Genomic DNA, 23132 nt, shown 5'->3' with positions numbered 1-23132 from the left:
GAATAGGTCTATCTCTGGATGACCCCACCTTTGGAAGTACGGTTGGAGTACTGATGGATGTATCTCCCACTCGTGCATCTGATGGCTGTGCCTGCTGAGCAGGTCCGCCATTTGATTGTCCTTGCCCGGGAGATGCTCCGCCATGAGGAAGATGTTCCTCTGAATGGCCCACTTCCACATGCTCTGAGCCAGATGAGACAGCTGTGGAGAGTGTGTGCCTCCCTGCTTCTGAATGTAGTACATGGCTGTCATGTTGTCCGTCCGGATCAACACGACCTTGTTGCACAGATGTACTTTGAACGCCTTCAAGGCCATGAAGATTGCCATCAACTCCAACACATTGATGTGCAACTTCCGTTGCTGTAGTGTCCATAGTCCCTGCACAGTGTAATGGAGTACATGCGCTCCCGATCCCTGGAGAGAGGCGTCCGTCGTCAGGATAATCTGTGGGACAGGCTCTTGGAATGGTCGGCCCTTGCAAAGGTTTTGTGGATTCCACCAATGCAGAGAGTTGTAAGCCCGACCGCTCACCAACACTAGGTCTGTCAGTTGCCCATGAGCCTGAGTCCACTGACGTGCTAGGCACTCCTGAAGCGGACGCATATGTAGTCTCGCGTGCGGGACAATGGAGATGCAGGAGGCCATCATGCCTATCAACTGCATAAACACCCTTGCTGGAAGCGAGTGTTGGGGTCTGAATCGTTGGATCAGCGCCTGGATACTGGCGATTCTCACTGAATTTGGCTGCGCAGTGGCTGCCAGAGTGTTGATTGTTGCGCCCAGATACTGTCGCACGTGGGCGGGCTGGAGATGGGACTTTGGGTAGTTCAGAGAGAATCCCAGATCGTGCAGGAGATGAATGGTGCGTGACACGTGGTCGACGCACTGCTGTTCTGTCTTTGCCTGAATGAGCCAGTCGTCCAGGTAGGGAAAGACGTGGACGTGCTGGCGACGGAGATGAGCCGCCACGGTCGCCAGGCACTTTGTAAACACCCTCGGTGCTGTGGTGACCCCGAACGGCAGAACCTTGAACTGGTAATGCTGGTTTAAGATTGTGAATCGGAGATACTTCCTGTGTGAAGGATGCAGGGGGATATGAAAATAGGCATCCTTCAGATCCAGCGTAGCCAGGAAGTCCCCCTGTTGAAGCAGGGGAAGCACCTGCTGTAACGTGAGCATATGGAAGTGCTCCGAGAGGATGTACCAGTTCAGGGGCCTGAGGTCCAGGATCGGTCTGAGGGACCCGTCCTTTTTGGGGATGAGAAAATACAGGGAGTAAACCCCTGTTCCCCGTTCTTGCGATGGAACGAGCTCTATTGCCCCTTTTTGCAGCATAACTAGGACTTCTTGCTGCAACAAGGTCAAGTGCTCGCCGGACATAGGACGGCTTCTTGGCGGTATGTCCGGTGGAATGGACGTAAGCTCCAGACAGTACCCGTACTGGATAAGAGACCTCACCCACCTGTCCGTGGTGATGGACTCCCACGCTGGCAGGAACTGCTGGAGTCTCCCCCCGGACTGGTGTTGTGTGGTCGGGGGGCAGTGACAAGACGTCACTGCTTGGTGGTGGTGGTGGACCTGGAGCCATTGTTTCCACGTCCCCTGCCCTTGACATTATTGCCTCTGTAACCACCTCTGCCCTTGTTGTTATACGAGGCTTGGGTGTTACCCTTGTAATATTGTGTGGATTGGGATGCCTGTCCTCTTGAGGTGCCTTTTGAATTTGAGCGGCGAAAGGAGCCACCTCGAAACTGCTGACTTTGTAAAGCCCCCATTGACTTGGCAGTTTCTGTGTCTTTTTTCATTTTTTCCAGGGAGGCATCCACCTCCGGGCCAAACAGATGGTCAGGATTTACGGTTTGATTTAGTATAGTAGTCTGGATGTCGGGTTTGAACCCCGAAATCCTAAGCCAGGCATGGCGTCTAAGTAACACGCTTGTATTGATAGCTCTGGAGGCCGTGTCTGCCACATCCAGTGCACATTTGATGGATGCGTTAGTGATGAGTTTACCCTCTTGAATAAGCATCTCCCTTGCCTCTTTGTATTGGTCAGGCAAGTGTTGTAGGATGGCCTCAAGTGTGTCATAATGGGCCCTATCATAACGTGCAAGCAGGGCTTGGGTGTTAGATATCTTCCAGATGTTAGCTGCCTGTGCAGCGATCCGTTTGCCTGAGGCTTCAAAGATTTTCGACTCCTTATCTGGGGGAGGAGCGTCACCAGTCGTTTGAGAGTTTGCCCTCTTCCGAGCGTTGGAAACAACCAAGGAGTCCAATGGCAAGTGTCCCTTGATATATGTTGGATCTGTGGGAGCTGCCCTATATTTCCTGTCGATTCGAGGGTTGACCACACGCGCCCGTGTGGGTTCCTTGAAAACCTCAGCGGCATGCTTAAGCACCCCCTTAAGCATCGGCAGCGTCTTGACTGACTTTTCAGCCACCGAGAAGGTGTCGAACAAGAAGTCCACATCCACGGGGTCTGAGTGCAGTTCGACGTCGTGGTTGGCCGCAGCTCTCTCTATCAGAGCATTGAAGGCCGCCGAGTCTTCTGTAGGAGACGTTTTGGCGGCGAAAAGTTGAGTGTCCTGACCCGACTGCGGGTCGTCGGTGTCGGCGCCGGTGGTCCAGGGTACAGGCCCCTCGTCCGGATCCGAGTACGCCGGATAGTTGTACTCGGCATCCTCCTCGTCCACATCGACTGCGACTGAATGCGTCGGAGAGTGCCGTTGGGCCTGGGGGGACATAGGTTCCACCATAGCCAAAGATCCTGCAGAGTCCTTGTTTTTAAGAGGGATCTTAAAGGGTTCCAACGCCGGCTCTGTTGTGATCTTCCTTTTGTGGAGCGACAGTTTTCCGGTGTTGGCGTCGATGAATACCTCACGACGTTCCTCTACTGCAAGTGGCTGGATTCGAGGCTTTAGCACCGTCAAGGCAGCTTTCGGCGTCAATGGCTCCTTAGCGGATCCGCCCAGCTTCGGCGCGAAGGCCTTCGGCGCAGACTTTGGTGGGAGAGTGAAACGGATAGGCGTGTGGCCCGCAGTAGGCTTAGGCGCTACAGTGTCCTGAGCGGGATTCACACCGGCCTTTCGAATCCGCTGCAAGGATTCCGTCACTTTCTTTGTGAAGGCAGGAGAGGGCTGTGCCGGCTCGAGCGATTCCTCATCCTCGAGATCCACAATGTCCGAGGGCACCTTCTTCGGCGCCGGCGGCCCATGCTTATCGGCGTCGTCGCCCTGACGCTTCTTCGGAGCCGTCTTTGGGTCCACGACCCCTTTCGGCGCCGACGCGGCCGCATCGGAGGACTTCGCCTTAGGCGCCGACCCAGAGGTCTTCGGGTCGGCCATTTTGGCGCGACGCTTCGGGTCGGCCATTTTGGATGTTTTTGTAGTTGACGCCTCCAGAATCTTCATCACCTGCGCCACTTTCGGTTTCGGTTTCGGATCCGATGGTGCGTGACCAGTTGGCTTCACTTTCGGTTTTATCAACTGAAGTGATTGTTCTGAAATGTCCGTGACCGGGCCCGGAGGCGGGGACGTAGGACTTATAGTTAGGTCTTGGGTAAGGCCCGAAGGCGATCCCTCGACCTGGGCCGTATGAAAGGGTATAACCCCTGAGTCTGGTTGGGGATGCTCCTCCTCCGAGCTATCCCCCATCGTGGCACAAGCCTGATCGTCGTCCCCTACCTCGTCGGAGACTTCGTCAAAGTCCTCCTCACCCGCGTCGTAGGTCTCCTCGTCACACGCGGGACCAGAGTCCGAATCTCGCGCGTCGTCTTCCACCTCGACAGATTCCTGGAAAATGTCTTCTGGAGGGGGCGCCGCAGCCGATAGTTGAGCTTGGAGCCGATTGGCACGACGAATCTTCAAGGTCTTCTTGCTCCGGAATTTCGAACACGCCATGCAGGTGTCCTCGCGGTGATCCGGTGACGAGCAGGTATTGCACACAGGGTGCACGTCGAGGTGTGAGTATTTGGAGTGACACAGCGGACACTTTTTAAATGGAGTCCGCTCCATAGCTAGAGGTGTAGGGTAGGCCCGTCCGCGCCGAAGGCACGTGGAAGGGCAGTAAGAGATCGGAGCTGAGAGTCAGAAAGAAAACTCGTACGCAACAATACCGACGCCCAGCCTAAAGACCTTTTGGTCTCGAGTAGAAGTTAAACAACTGTCGGTTCCGACAGAGGGAACCGAAACACATCCGAACCCAATGGCGGAAAAAAACAATCTGGGGATGGAGTCGATGCCCATGCGCACTGTAGTCCAGGGGAGGAGCCACCTATCTCGTGATACTTCGAAGACTCTTCCAGGACAACAATGTGCAATCATCCGGACCCAACACTAGGTGGCGATCTATGCACAGATGAATTCAGCAGCCCACATGCCTCGAACATGCGAGATCAAGGCTTAATTATGACGAGTCACTATTTTAACTATCATGCAAAATATTTCCTACCACCTACAGTTAAAATCACTAAACAGATTTACATAAAACTTGGTTTGCATGTAGAACATTATTCTGAAAGAGTGCTTTTACTGCTTTGGTGTAAATCAGCTCTAAGCTTGAGATATTAGCGGTTGGAAAAGGTGCAGATTAAGCTTGAAACTATTAACACTTTTCTATATCTTGTGAATTGCAATTTATTGATCTGCTTATAAATGTGGCACTGTTTGATAAAATAGTTAAGTAATTTGCAAGATACCATGTTGAAATTACTCTAAGTATTTTTAAATGTATTACTATCCATCACAGGGAAGAGGTCAGTTAAAAAGGGGAGAGGGCAAACATTATGCTAATAACTTTTAGAATGGTGTGATGAATCTGCACAAAATCCGGCAGAAGCTTGAAAGGATCAGTTTTCTATTGGAATGTCAAGTATTGAGCCCGTCCATGGTGGGGCGGGGCAAAGTTAAAAAGGGAGGGGATAAATAAAAGTTTTATTTGCCATTATGTTTGGCACTTCTTGATCAATCTGTATCAAATGTGGCAGGGAGTTCTCAAATAACACCAAGTGCAGTTATTTCAGGTTTCCTAAAGATTCAATGGGGAAGATGGTACAACAGAAAGTACGCGAGGATGTCAGAAATATTAGACAAATATGCACAACACTTAGCAGAGACATAGCCCGTTTACCATTCGCTTGCCATTTTAAGAGTATGCAGATCGATCATATGGGGCTAGGGGAGGATGGCAAAAAGGTTTCATTTGCTAATAACACTGATTGGCAAATGGAAGGACTAATTTTTTATTTCTCTGTTAAGGTTTTGCCCCAATCCATTGGTAGCTAGAGGAAGGGGTGGCAAACTTAAAGAACTGGTGGGGGTGGTAAGTAAAATTCTTAATTTGATTATAAGCAGTGTTGTTGCACGTGGCTCTCTGCAGGGTCACCCCCAAACTTCATGTATTCTCCCATCCTGTTTTGCTGAATTTGCTTTTGTTGGATTTAGTCCTTCGTAAACCCAGGGCCAGTAAGGAGAATGCTACTTACCAGTATGCATCTGCTTTTGGCATGTAGAGCTGCAGATTACTACACTTAGCATTAGATCGCCACCTGGTGTTGGGCTCAGATGATTGCATGTTGTCGTCTTGGAAGAAGTCTTTTGTAGTCACGAAATAGGAGACTCCTCCCTTGGACGATAGTGCGCATGGGCTCCATCCTTAGATTGTTTTTCGCCATGATGGGAAATGATGGCGTTAGTAGAAGTAAAGAAAAGGATGTCCATGCGTGTGCATCTATGTAAGATAAAACTGGAACAGATACAGGTCCCGGGGAGGCGGGAGGGCGTGTAGTAATCTGAAGCTCTACATGCCAAGAACAGATGCGTACTGGTAAGTAGCATTTTCCCTTCGAGGCATACGAGCTGCAGATACTACACTTAGCATCAATCGTGCAGCAGTGTCTCCCCTAGCAGTGGTCACCTGTATCTGTTGCAGTAGTTTGAAAGAGTTTCAAGGACAGCTTGGCCTACTGAAGCTTGCTGCGTGGCTTGCACATCAACACAATAGTGTTTAGTGAAGGTGTGTATTGTAGACCATGTTGCTGCCTTGCATATATCCTCTAATGCTATGTTTCCTAAGAAAGCCATAGAGGCTCCTAGTTTGCAAGTGGAGTGTGCTCTAGGAGGAACTGTTAGTGTACGTTTAGCTTTGTGATAGCAGATTTGAATACACTTAACAATCCATCTAGCTCTTCCAACGTCTAGTGTGTGCAAAGCTCTTTCTGTAACAGAGTCCGGTTTTTGAAAAAACACTGGTAACTCTACTGATTGATTTAGGTGAAAAGGAGTAATCACTATTGGTAGGAATTTTGGATTAGGTCTAAGAACCACTTTGTTAGGATGCATTTGAAAAAAATGGTTCTTCTGTTGTGAATGCTTGGATTTCACCGACTCTTCTGAGAGAGGTAATGGCAACAAGGAAAGCAGTTTTCCATGTTAGAAATTGTAGTTCACATTTATGTAACGGTTCAAAGGGGGGTCCCATGAGTCTTGTAAGGACTACATTCAGGTTCCATACTGGAGCAGGTGGTAACCTGGGTGGGATTATTCTTTTTAATCCTTCCATAAATGCTTTTTATTGCAGGTACTCTAAATAGAGATAGATGTTGTCTATTTTGTAAATATGCTGCAATAGCTGGTAAATGCAGGCGTATGGAAGAGTAAGCCAAATTGGATCTTTGTAAATGTAGAAGGTAGCAAATTATATTTTGGATGGAAACATCCAAAGGATCGATGCAATTGTTATTACAGTATATTGCAAATCGTTACCACTTAGCATCATAGCATGCTCTGGTAGTGGGTCTTCTAGCTTCTTTAATTATATCCATACAGTCTGGTGGTAGGTTTAAGTAACCAAACTCTAGGACTTCAGGAGCCAGATTGCCAAATTCAGTTGGCTCGGTTCTGGGTGTCTTATTTCTCCATGGTTCTGTGTTAAGAGATGGCGTGAGCTGTAATTTCTGATGTGGAACCATTGAGAGATCTAGCAGCGTGGTGAACCACGGCTGGCGTGCCCATGTGGGGGCCACTAGCATTAGTTTGAGGGACTGTTGTCTGAGCTTGCGTACTACTGGTGGAATGAGTGGGAGAGGCGGAAAAGCGTACGCCAATCTGCCTGACCAATTCATCCATATTGCATTCCCCTCAGACCGTGGGTGGGGTTCAGGAGCCAGATTGCCAAATTCAGTTGGCTCGGTTCTGGGTGTCTTATTTCTCCATGGTTCTGTGTTAAGAGATGGCGTGAGCTGTAATTTCTGATGTGGAACCATTGAGAGATCTAGCAGCGTGGTGAACCACGGCTGGCGTGCCCATGTGGGGGCCACTAGCATTAGTTTGAGGGACTGTTGTCTGAGCTTGCGTACTACTGGTGGAATGAGTGGGAGAGGCGGAAAAGCGTACGCCAATCTGCCTGACCAATTCATCCATATTGCATTCCCCTCAGACCGTGGGTGTGGAAACCTGGCGGCGAAGGTTGGGCATTTTGAGTTCTCGTGGGTGGCAAACAGGTCTATTTGTGGATGCCCCCACATTTGAAAGAATGGTTGCAGTACTTGTGGGTGCAACTCCCATTCGTGAATCTGTTGAGATTGACAACTTAACAGATCTGCTATCTGGTTGTGAATCCATGGAAGGTGTTCTACTGTCATGTATGTTTTGAGGAATGGCCCATCTCCAAATTTTCTGTGGAAGTTGGGATAGTTGCAGAGAGTGTGCCCCCCCCCTGTTTTTGTATGTAGTACATGGCTGTCATATTGTCCGTTCGGACTAAGACAGCTTTGTTCTGGATTTGTACTTGAAAAGTTTTGAGTGCCAGGAAAATTGCTAGCAGCTCTAGGTGGTTGATGTGAAACTGTATCTGTTGATTGTTCCACTGACCTTGTGTGGTATAATGCAGTAGATGGGCTACCCATCCCGTAAGGGATGCGTCTGTTGTGAGCACTACTTGTGGAACAGGCTCTAGGAACGGCCGTCCCTTTGTCAAATTTTTGGTGTTCCACCATTGTAGAGAGCGATATGTACGCTGTCCACCAACACCAGGTCTGTAAGCGGACCTTGAGCCTGATTCCACTGTTGTGCGAGACATATCTGTAGTGGATGCATTTGCAGTCTTGCGTGGGGAACTATGAAGATGCAAGACGCCAGCACCCCTATTAATTTCATGAACACTCTGGCTTGTAGAGAGTGCTGGCATTGAAAAAGGGAGACTAAGTTCTGAATACTTTGAATCCTGGCTTGACTGCGATAGGCTTGAGCTACTGATGTGTTTATAGTAGCTCCTAGATGTTGCTGAACATGCGAAGGCTCTAGGTGCGACTTTGTGTAGTTTATCGTAAACCCTAACTAGTGCAGTGTTTGAATTGTTTGCCTTGTGTGTTGTGCACACTGGTTGTACAATCTTGCCTTTATGAGCCAGTCGTCTAGGTAGGGGAAGATCTGTATTTGTTGTCTTCTGAGATGTGCTGCCACTACTGCTAAGCACTTTGTAAACACTCGTGGTGCTGTTGTAACCCCAAATGGAAGGACTTTGAACTGATAGTGTTGTCCTTGTATGACAAACCTTAAATACTTCCTGTGTGCAGGATGTATTGGAATGTGAAAATAGGCGTCCTTTAGGTCTAGTGTGGACAGAAAATCTGCCTGTTGTAGTAATGGGAGTACCTGTTGTAAAGTGATCATGTGAAAATGATCTGATTGAATGTAGTGATTGAGTGGCCTGAGGTCGAGTATTGGTCTTAAAGTCCAGTCTTTCCTTGGAATTAGGAAGTAAAGGGAGTAGACTCCTGTTACTTGTTCTTGTAATGGAACTACTTGAATAGCATCCTTTTCTAGGAGTGCTAGAACCTCCTGTTGAAGCAGAGTTATGTGTTCTGCAGACATTGGACGCTGACTGGGTGGTATATTTGGGGGGTTGCTGTGAGTTCTAGGCAGTAGCCATGTTGGATAATTTTTCTTACCCACCTGTCTGTTGTGATGGAGTTCCAGACAGGTAGGAACTGTGAGAGTCTGCCCCCCACAGGAGTGGAGTGCTGTAGGGGAGGCAGAGAGAAGTCATTGTGTAGGAGCGGAAGAGGAGCGATTGATGTTACTACCTCTACCTCTTCCTTTGTTGTTATTGCCTCTGTATCCTCCTCTAAAAAATCCTCTATTAGAGGAGGTCTGCGTGTGTGTCTTAAAAGATGATGTGTCTGCGCCGGTCTGCTTGGAGCCTCCTCTATAAGAGGAGCGGCGAAAGGAACCTCTAGCTTGGGTGTATTGCCCCCATAGACTTGGCGGTATCTGTGTCGTTCTTCATCTTTTCTAATGTGTTATCTACCTCCGGCCCGAACAATTGGTTCTGATTAAAGGGGTGGTTTAGAATGGTAGTTTGTACCTCTGGTTTAAAACCTGAGATGCGTAACCACGCGTGACGCCTGAGAATAACACTAGTGTTTACTGCTCTGGATGCTGTGTCAGCTACATCTAGTGCACATTTAAATGAAGCATTTGAAATTAATTTGCCTTCTTGTAAAAGCTCCGCTGCTGGATCCTTGTGTTGATCCGGTAGGTGTTCAATTAACTTTTCTAGTTTATCGTACTGGGCCCTGTTGTAGCGTGAGAGTAAAGCATGTGTGTTTGCTATGCGCCATATGTTTGATGCGTCAGGGAAACGAATTGCTGCACAAGCAACAATGATCTTGGACTCTGTCAGGCGGGGGTGTGTCTCCAGAAGTTTGAGAATTGGCCCTTTTACGCGCATTATACACTACCAAGGAGTCTAGTGGCAGATGACCTTTAATGTATACTGGATCAGCTGGTGCTGGCCTATACTTTTTCTCGATTCTAGGATTTAACACCCTACACCTTACTGGATCTTTAAAAATCTCTGGAGCATGTTTTATGACTCCCTTAATCATTGGTAGTATTTGAGTAGACCTTTGTGACTGTTCGAAAGTGTCTAACAAGAAGTCCTCCTCAATGTCAGAGTGCATAGGAACCCAATGGTAAAGTGCAGCTCTGTTTAACAAATGATTAAAGCCAACACTGTCCTCTCTAGGGGAAGGTTTTGTTGGGTAGTACTGAGGATCCGGGATGTCTGGTGCATTATTTGGTGAACAATTGTATGCATCCTCATCATCCTTAGGGTAATCTGTGTTAGCCTCCTCATCTAAAGGGTATGTATGTGTTTCTGGAACATCACCCCCCCACCCAGATCATACTCCTCATCCGTGTGGTGTGATGATGCAGGAGAGTGAATAGGAGAATTTATAGGTTGATATGGAGTAACAGGAGAGGAAGAAGGAGAAGGAGAGGAAGGGTGCATTGGAGAAGTTGCACAGTCCTTTTTGTCAGGGACCACAGGTGTAAGTGGTGTTTCTGTTGGTCTCCTTTGAGGAATTGCTTCCACATGTTTTTGGATTAATATGGACCTTTTATTTGTTTAGGATCTGGTGTAAATAGTTCTTAGTCTTGTATAACCTTCTTCGGCGTCGATTTTTTCGGAGCCGATAGAGGTTGTTTAGTACTTTTTGCCTTATGAGGAGTACCTGAGTCTTTTGGCAATATTTTCGGTGCCTAATGTTGTTTAACCTTATCTGGGGTCTTCGGTACTGATGATATAATTTTTGGCGTGGAGACAGGTTGTGTCGGTCTTGTGGTGCCGGAAATTGGCTTCCCCTCCTTGTTTTTTGAACCGGAAGGTTTCGGGGTCGAAGCTTTCGGAATGGTACAGTGTTTGTCTTTGGGGCAGATGATACGGGTGCCGAAGTGTCTTTGCCTTTAGGCGCCGATGTGTTTGTTCCGTGCCGACGGATCCTTCGGTGCCGAAGGATATTTTGGTGCCAATGGATGAGGTGCAACTGGCACATGGTGTCTCTTCGGTGCAGAGGCACCGGAAGGCGTACTGTCTTTCCTCTGAGCCGGGCCCGAAGGCGGGGCGTTGGAGGATATATGTCGGTCTCGACTGGGCCCCATGGGCGGAGTGCTGACCGTTGCCTTCTGTTTGGGTAAAGTCTGTCGTGCAGGGGCAGATGTACTAACGGGTTGTCGAGACGGGATCGAATCGTCCGAATCCTCTGCCCCCGATATTATTTGGAGATCAGGCGAGTCTTCCTCTGCGCCGAGTGGAGCCTCGTCTTCGGAGATATCTTCGATTGGATATATTCGCCCTCTGAGACGTCTTCTTAGACGATCTCCTCTTCAAAGATGGCCTCTGGTGCTGGTGCTGATCTTCTCATTTCGTGTTGACGGGCCCTCCGATCTCGAATTGTTTTCTTCGATCGGAAGGAGGCACAGGCTGTGCAGGTCGACTCGTCGTGTTCTGGCAAGAGACAGAGGTTGCAAACCTCGTGATAGTCGCTATGAGGGAATTTTGCTCGACATACCGGGCATCTCTTGAATGGAGTTCTTTCCATGAGGCGTAGGCCGCACGGCGCCGATGGGTCCAACGGCCCGCGTCGACGCACCAGAATGTAGCTGGTGATGTCGAAAGTATATTCGATGTCGAAAGAAGTTTATTTGAAGTTTCTCGCTTCAAAAGAGCAGAAAAAGTCTTTTTCTAGCCGGAGCGGAAAACTTTCATCCGAACCCAGCGGCGGAAAAAAACTATCTGAAGATGGAGTCGATGACCATGCGCAGTATTGTCCAAGGGAGGAGTCGCCTGTCCAAGGGAGGAGTCGCCTATCTCGTGACTACAAAAGACTTCTTCCAAGAAGACAACAACCTGCAATCATCCGAGCCCAACACCAGGAGGCGATCTATTGCTAAATGTAGGATCTGCAGCTCATATGCCTCGAACATGATATTCTGGATAGACGCGTCCAGTGGATCAATTAAGTAATTGTTGCAATAAATGGCAAATCTCTTCCATTTAGCAGCACAACAAGCTCTGGTAGTAGGTCTCCTGGCCTTTTTAATGATGTTCATACAGTCTGGTGGTAGGTTAAGATAACACAACTAAGACTTCAGGAGCCAGATCGCCAGATTCAGTTGATTTGGGTCTGGATGGCTGATGTCTCCATGGTTCTGTGTTAGCAGGGATGGTGTGAGGCGTAACTTTTGGTGTGGAACTAGAGTTCTAGCAGTGTGGTGAACCATGGTTGGCGTGCCCATATGGGATCTACCAGGATTAATTTGAGAGACTTGTCTGAGCTTGCGTACTATTAATGGTATTAGTGGTAATGGCGAAAAAGCGTACGCAAATCTGCCTGACCAGTTCATCCATATCGCATTGCCCTTGGACAGCGGGTGTGGAAACCTGGCGGCAAAGGTTGGGCATTTTGTGTTTCCTTGTGTGACGAACAGATCTATGTCTGGATGACCCCACTTGTAGAAAAATGGTTGAAGAACTTGCGGATGTAGTTCTCATTCGTGAATTTTTTGTGTCTGCCGACTCAACAGATCTGCTGACTGTGAACTCCTGGAAGGTGTTGTGCTAGCAGATATATATTTCGTGGAATTGCCCATCTCCAAATGTTCTGTGCAAACTGGGACAGTTATAGAGAGTGTGTGTCCCCCCCCTGCTTTTGTATATAACACATAGCTGTCATGTTGTCCGTCCGGATTAAGACAGCTTTGTTTTGTACTTGGAATGTTTTGAGTGCTAAGAATATTGCTAGCAGCTCTAGATGGTTGATATGGAACAATCTTTGTTGAATGGTCCATTGTTCTTGTGTCGTATGATGTAGGAGATGAGCTCCCCATCCTGTGAGAGATGAGTCTGCTGTGAGTACTATTTGTGGAACAGGCTCAAGGAACAGCCGCCCTTTTGTCAAGTTTTTGGTGTTTCACCACTGCGGAGAGCGATGTGTGCAGCTGTCTACCGAACCCAGGTCTGTTAGTTGCCCTTGAACCTGGTTCCACGGTCGTGCTAGACATTCCTGTATCATATGCAGTCTTGCAAATGGCACAATAAAAATGCAAGACGCCATCGTGCCTATTAGTCTCATGAACACTAGCTTGGAGAGAGTGTTGATGTTGGAAGACTGACTAAGGTTTGAATGATCTGTATCCTTACTGGACTGGGATACGCTAGAGCTGTAGACTTGTTTATTGTAGCCCCTAGATACTGATGTATGTGAGAGGGTTGCAGGTGCGACTTGGTGTAGTTGATTGTGAACCCTAAGTCGTGCAATGTTTGAATTGTCTGATGTGTGTGTTGGACACACCGATTGAATGACTTGGCTTTTATGAGCCAATCGTCTAGATAAGGGAAGACATGTATTTGTTGTCTCCTGCTGCTACTACTGCTAGGCCCTTTGTGAATACTCTTGGTGTCGTTGTCACTCCGAATGGAAAGACTTTGAACTGATAAGGTTGCCCTTCCAGTACAAACCTGTGAGCAGGATGTATAGGAATGTGAAATAAGGCGTCCTTTAGATCTAGTGTTGTAAGGAAATCGCCTTGCTGCAGCAGTGGGAGCACTTGTTGTAAAGTGATCATATGAAAATGATCTGATTGTATGTAATGATTGAGTGGCCTGAGGTTGAAAATTGGTCTTAGTGTCCCGTCCTTCTTGGGTATGAGAAAATATAGAGAGTAAACACCTGTTCCTTGCTGTTGTAAAGGAACTATTTCTATTGCGTCCTATTGAAGACGCGACCGAACTTCTTGTTCGAGCACAGTAAGGTGTTCTGCAGACATTGGACGCGGACTGGGTGGTAAGTGTGGAGGGGTTGCTATAAGTTCGAGGCAGTAGCCATTCTGGATAATTTGTCTTACCCACTTGTCAGTTGTGTTTGGAATTCCAGACAGGTAGGAATTGGGTTAATCTGCCCCCCAACAGGAGTGAAATGCTGTTGGGGAAGCAGAGGGAAGTCACTGTTTTGTGGTGGAAGAGGTTAGATTATTGTTGTTACCCCGACCTCTTCCTTTGTTGTAGTTTCCTCTATATCCTCCTCTAAAATATCCCGTGTAAGAGGATGTTTGTGTGTTAGATTTGAAGGATGTTGTATTGTCTGCTACAGTCTGTTTGGAGTCTCCTCTGTAGAAGGACTGCCAAAAGGAACTTTTAGCTTGTGTGGACTGTAAAGCTCCCATAGATTTGGCAGTGTCTGTATCCTTCTGCATCTTTTCAAGTGCTGTATCTACCTCTGGTCCAAACAGTTGATTTTGATTAAAAGGTTGATTTAAAATGGTAGTTTGCACTTCCTGTTTAAATCCTGAAATGCGTAGCCACGCATGTCTTCTAAGTACAACACTAGTGTTACAGCTCTAGATGCAGTGTCTGCTACATCTAGTTCGCACTTTATCTTCTTTTGCAGAGGATCTGGTTGGAAAAGGTCTTCTTCTTGTGGAACCTTTGTCGGCGGCGATTTTTTCGGTTCCGGGCAAGGTTGCTGCTGGTCTTTAGCCTTAGGAGGTGTTACAATGTCCTTTGGCGTAGTTTTCGGCACCAACGGTATTGTTTTCGGTGTCGTAGGCTGTTTCGAGGGCTTGGGCGCATCGGAATCAGGCCTGGTTTTGTTTCGGTACCGAAGACGGTGGCTTCGAAGTGGAAGCTGGTCTCGTCGGCTTCGAGGCGTCGGGACGCTGGCTTCATGCCTTTGTCTTTAGAAGTTGACGGTTTCGGAGCCGAGACCTCTTTCGGTGCCGAGGTAGCTTGTGGGATCGGCACACGAGTCTTGCTCGGTACGGAGCTACCGGAAGGCTTAATTATTTTCTTCAGAGCCGGGCTCAATGGCGGGGCTTTCTAAGTGGTTTTTCGGTTGCGAATGGGCCCCGGAGGCATAGTGTTGACCTTTGCCTTCGATCTGGGTGCTGTGTGTGGTGCAGGGGCAGTAGTACTCACGTGCTGACCCGATGGTATGGAGTCATCTGATTCGTCTGCCTCTGTAACTATTTGAGATCGGAAACTTCTTCGGGAACGAGCGGAACCTCCTCGAAGATATCCACCGGTTCCGGAGCTGATCTCTGCATGTCATGTCGACGGTCCCTCTGATCTCGGATGGTTTTCTTGGATCGAAAGGGCGCGCAGGCTGTACAGCTGGATTTGTCCTGTTCTGACAGCACAGGTTGCAGACCTCGTGGTGGTCACTGTGTGGAAACTTTGCTCCACACTTGGGGCATCTCTTGAATGGGGTCCTTTCCATGAGGTGTAGGCCTCATGGCGTGGATAGGCCCAACGGCCCGCATCGGCGACTGGAATCAAGCTGGAGTCGAAAACTATGTTAGTCGATATCAAAGGTAGTTCGGTAAAGTTTTAATACGTTTTTGGCGCTTTGAAGTGCTTGAAAAGTCTCTCTAGCCAGAGCAGAAAAGTTCATCCAAACCCAGTGGCAGAAAAAAACAATCCAAGGATGGAGCCGATGCCCATGCGCACTATCGTCCAAGGGAGGAGTCACCTATCTCGTGACTACAAAAGACTTCTTCCAAGACGACAACATGCAATCATCCGAGCCCAACACCAGGTGGCGATCTAATGCTAAGTGTAGTATCTGCAGCTCATATGCCTCGAACATTAAAATAACTAGTGACCCTGCAGCACTCAGTCAAGTAGCCTTTTAAAACCTGTTTTAAGTCTGCTATTGCAGCCAGTATGCAATTTTAAACAAAATAACGAGATTAGCAGTTGCTGATTTCATTCATTGTAACCAACTACATGGGCCCTTTGCTCAACAGAGAAATACCCTTCAGCAGCAAAATGTGTGCTTAGTTTTCCAATGTGACAAAAAGAACAGAAGAGGAATGAGAGGTGGTATTTCTATGACTAGCGAAGCCTTGTTCTGCAATCTGTAGAACCCAACAGTACAAGGTATTGGATTGCCAGTGTGTCAAATTAAACGACACACTGCCACCCATCTCTCTGCCCCCAAGAGGCTGCACGCACACTCACTCAAGGGCAGATTAAAGTGGTTTTTGCCGGAAGGGTCAGTTAAGAGGAGAAAGGTGACTGCTATTTCGGCCTTCAACAGCATTCAGAAACACTAGCTTAGCTCAGAAATAACTAGTTTGGTTCCAGCACTGGGTGAAAGGACTGGAGCTGCTGAAAGGGCAGGCCTAGTCCAGGCCTTCCTGAACTAGTGAGGAGGCTAGCGAGCAGATGAAGTCAGCCCTAAGCACCTTCCATTAAGAATTTCAGCACTAAATCAACTGTCCCTCCAAAGAGACAGACTATCACAAGGCTGGTCTATAAGATTTTATGGGATATCACCCAAAAAGCCAGGACCAAGGGAGATTGTGTTGGGCGGCTCACAGACATTGCCACTGAGTTTAGGCCAGAGCAAAGGATCTGCTTGGCTGAGCCTTACATGGGATGACAATCATCTGTGAAATTAATGATTGCGTAAATGGTCAAGAAGGTCTGGGCGCAACATGCACCATCTCCCATAGGACAATGGATTTGTAAGTCAGGAGGGAGGTTGCTTTCATGGAATAAAAGGTGAGAGTCCTTGAAGTTAAGACCACCTTTCCCACTACCTAGATCCTCTTCAACTCCCTGAGAGGAGGAGTATAAGAAAAGGAGTCAGGTCTTTTGTTTGGAAGAGAATGACTCCTGGACCACAAGACTCCAGGGAGAGGTGAGCAGACAGATATTTTGCGTTCCCAGGACAGGGATGCAAACGGCCTGGCGACTCACCACTGAGGCAGATGAAGGCTTGCTCCCAGTAATCCAAACAGAAGTGAATGCTGGCAGCAGAATTTCTGTTACACAAAGGACCTACCCCTCAACTAAAATAAATGTTGAGAAGCAGAAGAATCTCTGTTGCAACAGATCTTGACCTTTTCCCTTGAGGACGTGTCATTGGGAGCAGCCTGTTCAATTATCATATAGTCAAAAAACAGCCACAGTGGGATCAAGAGCAGGACCTGTGCCTAAAAAGACTGAAGTGTACCCCGAATCTGCACAGTGAAGAGTAAGTTCCTGAATCTTAATGGCCTTAGTGTACAGGACACATACAAATTGGTGTTGTGCCTGGGACTTCCAGTGTGCCATCTTGTTGTGGTAAGTGCAACAGCATTTAAAACCTGAATCTTTCATGGCAATCTCTGAAAACACTGCAATTCAAAAATTTGGTTTTAAAAAAAGGGTCTCAGGAGAGCATCTGTTGACTTGAGAGAAAGAGTGCAGAAAAATAAAAAGCAAAAATAAATAAATCTCAACAGACGTGAGTGCACCGGGATTGCATCTTGTGCAACTCCAGGTCATATACGGGGTGAATCACAGAACCAAGAGTGGACTGCTGTACCACCTACCGGCACAACAGAGCTATTTCAGTGTTCTAGATGCAGTGTGGGACGTGGAAGAGATTCAAGAGGTGAGGAATCTGCAGGTAGAAGAATACTTACAAAACTCCACCTTCTGAACAGAATGAAAACAATCTCTTCTGTTTACACTGCAACTAACCCATATAGTTCAGTATTTACATAGATAAAGTAGTAACATACACTACTGTTGAATAGAATCCAGTCAGGGATTTGCATGTCACTATATCCTTACCTCCAAGTACTGATGAAATACTGAGAAAAGTGGCCATGTTCTTCCAAGCAAAAGAGCCAACATAGACTTTGCTGTATCAATATCAAGGCTTCGTTGGTCCTTTTCCTAGAATGGAAATCCGAAATTAACAAAATTGCAATACACTATAAAATACTAAAATACGTAACAAGAAATTAAACTTACCCTGGCAAAATCAAAGGCATATCTGTATATGTTCTTAAAAGATGGAATATCATTCAGTTGCGAACGTAAATAATCAAATTTGCTTTGTAACTTTTCTGTGCAGTCACACCTTAAGAAAACAAAAATTGGTATGTAACTCAAACACTTCAGATGGTTAAGATAATTATCACTACTACAAGTAGGTTTATGGCTTACAAAAATATACATTAGTGTGGCAGAAATATTTATATCACAAGCAGTTTTACTATAGCCCACTTCCGAGGGCTATACCAGTTGTTAAATGCCCGGAACCAGAGTTATGTGACCCCGGCCTACAACAAGGGAGAGGGCCTTTGACAACAGGTATAGCCCGAGACAGAAGGACTATAAGGCCACTTGAACATTCAACCCACTAATGGTAGAATGTTCTAAATGAAAAAAGAGAGAAACGTTAGAGACAAACATTGGAATGCTGAAGCTCCGGGCTCATACCCACCATTATAAGCCCAGAGTTACTCCATTGTTATGTTATGTTAAAAACATTTATACCGCGCACGGTCACCAAAATGGTTTCATGGCGCTCAATGCAGCTCAACATTCCAATGTTCCAATACAAGGTGACAAAAAAGTTTTAAATGACAATCAGGCTACGATGAGAACACGTTACTAAAACAAAGGCTTGGTAGTCTGTGCATGAAGATATGAAAAAAATATCCCTGAGCCCCTTGTTAGAAAACTACTGCTCCAAATACTTTTAGTTCTCAAGCCTCAGTTTCCACCAGAATTAGAGCAGATTAGTAGACTTCCCAAGGTTACATTAGTTAAATAAATATGTTCTTAGGTACCAGACCATCAGTATTAAATACCAGTGCTGACTAGTTTTGAGTCCACCTCGTGCCTCCTCCTTCCACAACCCTACTAGCACATTATACGTTGTTTTCTAAATTCCTGCTTTCTCCTGAACCATCTCTTTCCCCTCCTTGCTTCGTTTCCTCTTTCTCTTGTTTGTCCTCCATCAAAGTCTGATGAATAACACATGCCAGTTCCCAAAAATGAGTGCCAGTGCCCACTACACAACCTTACATTTTATCATTACCAGATATAACCAGGAAAGTGGTCGAGACGTGTACTCAGGCGCACCCAATGCCTGGTGGTGGTTTGGCAGGTACCACAATTCCCTCACATGCACTGTGTATTCAGATATCCTTAAAGGAGAGACATGTTGGGAAAAGCAAGTGTCCAGCTCAGATGGCAATCAATCACCAATTTTAGGCATAACATTAACCAATAAGTATTTAGGTAAAAGAGTTTAACATATCAATGGGTTAGGCACAGAGGAAGGAATGATAGTTGCGTTGCACTCAGGCAGTTGTCATTAATCAGAGTGGTTGGAGGACTCATCTCACTCCAAGAAAGTTAAAATTACAATATCTTCCTCCTTAAAGCATGGTTCAGAAAGCGACAGCTGAAAACTATTGTAATACTCGCATTAATCTTTCGCAGATAAAACCATTTCAGTGATGAAGGCCCAGTGCCACCAGACTGAATTTTCCTTTCTCCAGGGTTCTAAAACAGACAATGCAAGCCAAGCCTTTCAAAATCGTGGACAGCTCCTGGCTCTGCTTCTAACACTCACTGTACACAAAATGCTCTAGTATTAAAATGTTCCCGTTCTGTGGCTATGCTGAAGGCTCGGAACCAAACAACAAAACATACTGAAGTTGGTCCAGCAACTTTGAAGGCTTTACATACACCACCCCTGTGCCTCGTATGGTGCCTTTGATGTAAGAAACGGTGTCAAATTATGAACAGCAGCAACCTTTCTATAACTTTCCAACAAATCTTTAAGATGAGCAGAAAGTGGGTTTGTTCTCCTTTCTGATGAGGTGCCCACAGGCAAGATGCTTCTAAGACAGGCAAGCTTTGCATGCGTCCCCCGTAATGGAGTCCTTGTACTCAAAGGAAGACCAGAATAATCAAATCTGTCCATCATCTGAATATTTTAATGAGTTTATATAGTACCAATGTGTTTTTGTTTGTAAGCAAATATTACACAAGGTCTGTGTCAACTGAAGTCCAAAGGCATAGATTGAACCTGTGCAATACATGAGTCTAAAAGTGTTGCAATGTAGGCATGGATTGAGAATATTAAGGATCGGTGGATGCGTACTGAATAGCAACTAAGCAGAGTGAGGTTTGGCATTCTCCAACACGTGCAACCAGGCACCCCTCCAACCCCAGGACTGGTGCCCCCGCTGTGCTGCCTTGTCAGAGTTGTGGGTAGATTCATTAACTCAGAAGTGAACCAGCCCTCTAGGAAGCACTTTGAAATTCAATTACAAAATCTAGTTGGCAGTTACCTAAATCCTTGTCCGATAAAGGCTGCTGCAGTACGAACCATATTTCTTGATCATGTATCAGTATACTACTGCAAATTGTAATAAATTAGCTAATGGCGTTGCAAAAGTCAATGTCTTTTATCTATGTGTTTTGGTTTCGAGCGTAGCGGATGTATGAACAACGATACAGCTGCAGCACTGCAGAGATAACTTAGACTGAGATATTACCACTGGGACCAGAGAAGAAGCTGCAGCACGGTCACTCTAGAGGACTTCGAATGAGGAATTACGACTGGGAACAGTCCGCTGCAGAACTGCCTACTGGACTCAGAAAGTGGAATTACTTACAGGACCAGAGTAGCAGCTACAGCACCGCCAACACTCTCGACTTCAAAATGATATTTCAAGAGGAGGGTGACTTAGGTAGCCATTTTAAGATTTAAAATTGACACCCTACAAAACTCTCCATTTGATGTCCAATACTGACACCAGCAAAGTAAGGACTCTGCCTCATTAACACCTTGGCTGCTAGAGGTGTCCCCCCCCCCCCCCCCCCCCCAAGCTCAGCTCGTCATCAGCACAGCTCAACCGTGCCTCATGTCGAGCTGAGCTCGTCATGAGCATCGAAGGGGTTAAAGATCACACTAGGACACTTAATGCAATAATAGCAGATCCTATCAAGACACAAGTTACATTTAGATTATTATTAAGAACAGCGTTCGCTGCACAATGCAATGGGCAGAATTGTCAATGTTATACATTAAGCTGGCTTATGCCACATACTGTAAAACGACAATCCAAAATTACACAGTCGTATAAAAACATGGAATTCAATTTTGAACAACTACTATTGTGACATCATAGCCAACTCTAGCTTTGCTCTTTCTGTCTATTTGATGTCAATTAGAATCTCCCCATTAACTATTTATTTATTGGCACCAATCTAGTTCCATATTTTATGCCCTACTATTGAATTCCAGACTTGCACAACGCAAAAGACAGAGTAACCACTACTGGTGTCATATTATCAATCAAGTTAGATGGAGGTGAAGAAGTCTAAAAGGACTGCAGATTGAGCTCGAATAAAAGACTAACCTGTCCCCAACTTTAAGGAATAAAGTTCAGCCAGCTGACTGGATCTGCCGACGCGGAATACTAGTAAGAGCAAGTGAAATAGAGAAGCAGGGTGATTTCAAATTGCTCAGACAATTATGCCTTACAAAATGTTGAGGAGGGAGTGAAGAGTTTTAAAGAGCTTCGACTGAGCAGGTCAAGTTGTCTTTGGAGGGATCATCTGGGTAGCAAAGTCCTTTCGTGTTCACAGCTGGCACTCTTAGGCAGGACGAATGTTTAGTGAATCTTTAATCTGCAATTACATTCCAGTATCCATGTCATGCCCCACTCAGGCACTCTTGCGGATCAACTCTCTCAAGTTGTCACAACCTGAGCTTGATACTCTAGTCAAACGGTTATCCAAAAACTTCAGAAGTGGCAAGAAATCAAGAATAAATTCCTTTGTTTAAGGATTGCTTTCACAATACTGCACTCCTTATTGAGGCAGTGTCTGCAAAGCCTATGACTTTCGACATTTGCGGCTGGTCTCAGAAGTGCAATCATCCACTGAGATATTCGAGAAATACAAGCATTGGCAAAAACTGCTCAGGCCATGGCGACCTTGGAACCTATTTTGTAAAAGATATGCAATAAGAATTAAAAGTAAAAATGCAGAGTGTATATGCTTGCAGAAAAAAAAATGAAAGAAATTATCCATAGCGAATAGCATGTGCCTCAATCAAACAAATCACTTTTAGTTTAGAAGACCAGAGAAATGGTAAAAACATAATACTTAATAAAATGATAAAGATAAAAAAAGGTATAATTCGCTTAATTGAGAGGATAGCCCTGTAGTTTTTATAGATTTTATTTTAGCTACGTTTTATTTGCATTACAAAAAAAAGCAATGATGGTCAAAAATCTCCACACAAGATTCGAAAGTGAAAATATAACCTTTCTGTACAAACCAAAAACAGCTGCATAAATATATTCAAACTGAAGAGCACTGGAAAGGTTTTGTTAGCTTTTACTATTTTAGATGTACTCTGCTTGATCGTCCCAAATTCTACGAGACAAATCATGGCTACCCATATATCTCACAGACGTTCCTGTGTTGTCTTATCCTTCTCAAAGTGAAATCACTTCAAAATTAAAACAAGAATGAAAAATATTTCTATTGAAATAGCATGGACCATGGAGTAACAGTTAAAGGTAAAAACTAGGGCATGTAATATTTATTGACAAACATTTTGAACAAATGGGCCTTCTATCCCGTTCAACTGTTCATGAAATTAAATGGTCCCAGCTGTTGGAAGAAATGTCTTATGATAGCAGCGGTGGTATTCCAGTGGGATAAGAAACAGCGCAGACTTCTGCTTTTATTTTCGGGTTGAATGAAAAACAACAACCTGCAAGAGAAGTGGCAAGACGTAGGAAAGCACTTAGGCTTGCACTTCCACAGACAAACAGAAGAATTCCTGAGCCCATGGGCCTGAAATATATTAACACCTTGAGTGCTCATGACAGCCGGGAGCCATCTGAACGTTGCCGCTCGGCCCAGGTGCGGTTAATTCCTTGCATGTGCAGGAGAATTGATCGGCCGTCATGAGCACACGCCTACTGTGACTCATGACGACCGGGACCCGCCCTCAGTACGGCAGCGCCACCCCAGCCCCGCCCCCTCTTGCACCGAGGCGGAATTTGCCACGCAGCGAAGGAGTTAAAAATGGACTTAAAATCTTGACTCAATTTACATTTTGTCAAGATCAATTAAAAACCTATGCTGAACTCCTGCCGACTTCCTCCCGCACACACGACATCTGGTCTCCCCCCAAACGTACCTCTTAGTGCAAGCTGCCCCTAATGACACTGAAGCAGAAACGCCGTTTGATGGGTGACGGCGCTCACACATGGGATTCGGCCTAGTTCACACTAGACCTGATTATGTCTGCAATGTTGACCCTACACTATTTATGCTGATGGGAATATTGATGTCCATCAATGCAATGTGCTAATTCTCTTCCATCACTGTGCGTTTAGATAATCTACTGTATTGGAACTTTTGAGTGGCAATGTTTGCTGGTTAAGCTTATTGTTACATGTCCAAAACTCAATAAATAAATAAAAACGTTCTCACTTAACGCACACTGCACTATTCAAGGCATTTTTTTTTCT

At 46.0% G+C, this 23132-nt stretch overlaps 1 protein-coding gene across 1 annotated transcript in view; it reads right to left on the bottom strand.

Annotated features, from left to right (window-relative positions):
* Window positions 1–23132, bottom strand: part of DCUN1D5 (defective in cullin neddylation 1 domain containing 5) — a 143591-nt gene that overhangs the window by 13993 nt on the left and 106466 nt on the right. Inside the window, exons 6-7 of the mRNA XM_086935266.1 lie at window positions 17587–17695; window positions 17404–17508 (exon numbers count right to left, since the gene is read on the bottom strand). Of these exons, the coding sequence (XP_086791392.1) occupies window positions 17404–17508; window positions 17587–17695 (214 nt within the window). The remainder of the gene's footprint in view (window positions 1–17403; window positions 17509–17586; window positions 17696–23132) is intronic.

This window comes from Lissotriton vulgaris, chromosome 8, assembly GCF_964263255.1.
Source record: "Lissotriton vulgaris chromosome 8, aLisVul1.2, whole genome shotgun sequence".
NCBI lineage: Eukaryota > Metazoa > Chordata > Amphibia > Caudata > Salamandridae > Lissotriton > Lissotriton vulgaris.
Note: the sequence above shows the minus strand (reverse complement) of the source record. Positions and strands in the feature narration are given on the sequence as shown.